The 2925-nt window shown below is 50.5% G+C and overlaps 2 protein-coding genes across 2 annotated transcripts in view; one reads left to right on the forward strand and one right to left on the reverse strand.

Moving 5' to 3' along the window:
• The window catches only part of LOC138865199 (uncharacterized), a 1178-nt gene extending 871 nt beyond the window's left edge, over window positions 1-307 (forward strand). Inside the window, exon 2 of the mRNA XM_070134594.1 lies at window positions 219-307. Coding sequence (XP_069990695.1) covers window positions 219-307 — 89 coding nt within the window. The remainder of the gene's footprint in view (window positions 1-218) is intronic.
• Window positions 308-863: 556 nt separating this feature from the next.
• Window positions 864-2162, reverse strand: LOC138865200 (uncharacterized). The gene has a single exon (XM_070134595.1). The coding sequence runs from the start codon at window positions 2160-2162 to the stop codon at window positions 864-866; it is 1299 nt and encodes a 432-aa protein (XP_069990696.1).
• Between the last annotated feature and the right edge of the window lie 763 nt (window positions 2163-2925).

Below are 2925 nucleotides of genomic sequence, written 5' to 3' on the forward strand. Positions count from 1 at the left end.
AAACTGCCAACACACGGCACATTAACTACACACTGCGTATAGTAGACACACTGACAGCTCATACTGCCAACATAATGCCAACACACGCTTCCAACTTACGTTAACAATACACTACTTACACTGCTAATACACACTGCCAGCGCGCTTTGACAACACACTGCCTACACAAACCAGCCCTCAATGCCAACACACTGGAACCACACTTTACCAACACACAGCTAACTCACAGTACCAGTACAAAGTTTCAACTCACCGCTTACAGATGCTGTCAGTTCGCACTACCAACACTGCAATCCAGCACCCATAAACAACACACACACACACATACGTATACGCATACACACCACACACACACACACACACACACACACACACACACACACACACACACACACACACACACACACACACACACACACACACACACACACACACACACACACACACACACACACACACACACACACACACACACAAACACACACACACACACACACACGGATATATATATATATATATATATATATATATATATATATATATATATATATATATATATATATATATATATATATATATAATTTAGTCTGGAGGTGCTTTCATCTCTCCTTCTTATTAATCTATTTATTATTTTCAATTATTTATTTATTCTGATTCATCATTCTCCCATTTCTCATTTGTCACTTTATGTCACCTATGTATGTGTGTGTATGTATATATATATATACGCACATGCACATACATAGCTTATACATATATATGAAATAGATAGATCGATAGATACATATATCCTTATCGTGTATTTACGTGAAAACCGGAGCGAGCGCCGCCTTCGCCCGCCAACCGCAACGCAAGAAGGAGCGTCATTCAGCCGGAAGCAGCGGGGTCGCTATCGGGATGCGCGACGGAGCCCGCGGGATACGCCGAGACACGCAGGCGACCGATCGGCGTGGGCGCGAGTGACCTGAGGGCGTCGACAGCGTGAGAGCGTGACCTAACGGGGAGAAAAAATGAGGGGGAGCGGGATGGGTAGATGGGTGTGAGGGTAAGCGGGATGGGTAGATGAGTGCAAGGTCTATATAAGTACTTATATAGACCTTGGATGAGTGTGAGGGTGAGCGGGATGGGTAGATGAGTGTGAGGGTGAGCGGGATGGGTAGATGAGTGTGAGGGTGAGCGGGCTGGGTAGATGAGAGTGTGAAGCGGGATGGGTAGATGGGGTGTGAGGGTGAGCGGGATGGGTAGATGAGTGTGAGGGTGAGCGGGATGGGTAGATGGGTGTGAGGGTGAGCGGGATGGGTAGATGAGTGTGAGGGGGAGCGGGATGGGTAGATGGGTGTGAGGGTGAGCGGGATGTGTAGATGAGTGTGAGGGTGAGCGGGATGGGTAGATGAGTGTGAGGGTGAGCGGGATGGGTAGATGGGTGAGGGTGAGCGGGAGTAGATGAGTGTGAGGGTGAGCGGGATGGGTAGATGAGTGTGAGGGTGAGCGGGATGGGTAGATGGGTGTGAGGGTGAGAGCGGGATGGGTAGATGAGTGTGAGGGTGAGGGATGGGTAGATGGGGTGTGAGGGTGAGCGGGATGGGTAGATGAGTGTGAGGGTGAGCGGATGGGTAGATGGGGTGAGGGTGAGCGGGATGTGTAGATGAGTGTGAGGGTGAGCGGGATGGGTAGATGAGTGTGAGGGTGAGCGGGGATGGGTGATGGGTGTGAGGGTGAGCGGGATGTAGATGAGTGTGAGGGTGAGCGGGATGTGTAGATGAGTGTGAGGGTGAGCGGGATGGGTAGATGAGTGTGAGGGTGAGCGGGATGGGTAGATGAGTGTGAGGGTGAGCGGGGTGGGTAGATGAGTGTGAGGGTGAGCGGGATGGGTAGATGCGCGGGAGGGTGAGCGGGATGGGTAGATGGGTGTAGGGTGAGCGGGATGTGTAGATGAGTGTGAGGGTGAGCGGGATGGGTAGATGAGTGTGAGGGTGAGCGGGATGGGTAGATGGGTGTGAGGGTGAGCGGGATGTGTAGATGAGTGTGAGGGTGAGCGGGATGGGTAGATGAGTGTGAGGGTGAGCGGGATGGGTAGATGAGTGTGAGGGTGAGCGGGATGGGTAGATGAGTGTGAGAGTGACGGGATAGAGAGGGAAATTGGCGAGAGCGATTAACGACATCAGAAGAGTGCGTGAGTGAGAGAATGACTGAGCAGGAAGGAAGAATGTAAGAGTAACGAAACAGAACAGAGTGCAAGAGTGAGCGAGCTGAACGGAAGAGTGCAAGAGTGAACGAGTAAAAGGGAGAATGCGATAGTGATCAGGCAGGTCAGAAGAGTGCGAGAATGGCCGCGAGGAAACGAGAAGAGTGACAGAACAGAAAGGAAGAGTGCGAGAGTTGTCGAGTGGAGAGGAAGAGAGCGAAAGAGACCGAGCAGGCAAGGAGAGTGCGAGAGTAACCGACAGATAGGAATCACTCGCCAAAGAGGAAAAGAAGACCGTAAAAAAAATGGGTGACCTAGTTGCTACAAAAGAGACCGAGAGTAAGATGTCAGGGCGTAACAACATGCGAAACGAGTGACCCAACATGACCTAATTGGAGTATAGGGAAATCACCTGGCATGCGAAACGAGTGACCCAACATGACCTAATTGGAGCATACGGAAATCACCTGGCATACGAAACGAGTGACCCAACATGACCTGATTGGAGCATACGGAAATCACCTGACATACGAAACAAGTGACCCAACATGACCTAATTGGAGTATAGGGAAATCACCTGGCACGCGAAACGAGTGACCCAACATGACCTAATTGGAGTATACGGAAATCACCTGGCATGCGCAAGGAGTGACCCAACACGACCTAATTGGAGTATACGGAAATCACCTGGCACGCGAAACGAGTGACCCAACACGACCTAATTGGAGTATACGGAAATC

Source organism: Penaeus vannamei, chromosome 20 (genome assembly GCF_042767895.1).
Source record: "Penaeus vannamei isolate JL-2024 chromosome 20, ASM4276789v1, whole genome shotgun sequence".
Lineage (NCBI taxonomy): Eukaryota > Metazoa > Arthropoda > Malacostraca > Decapoda > Penaeidae > Penaeus > Penaeus vannamei.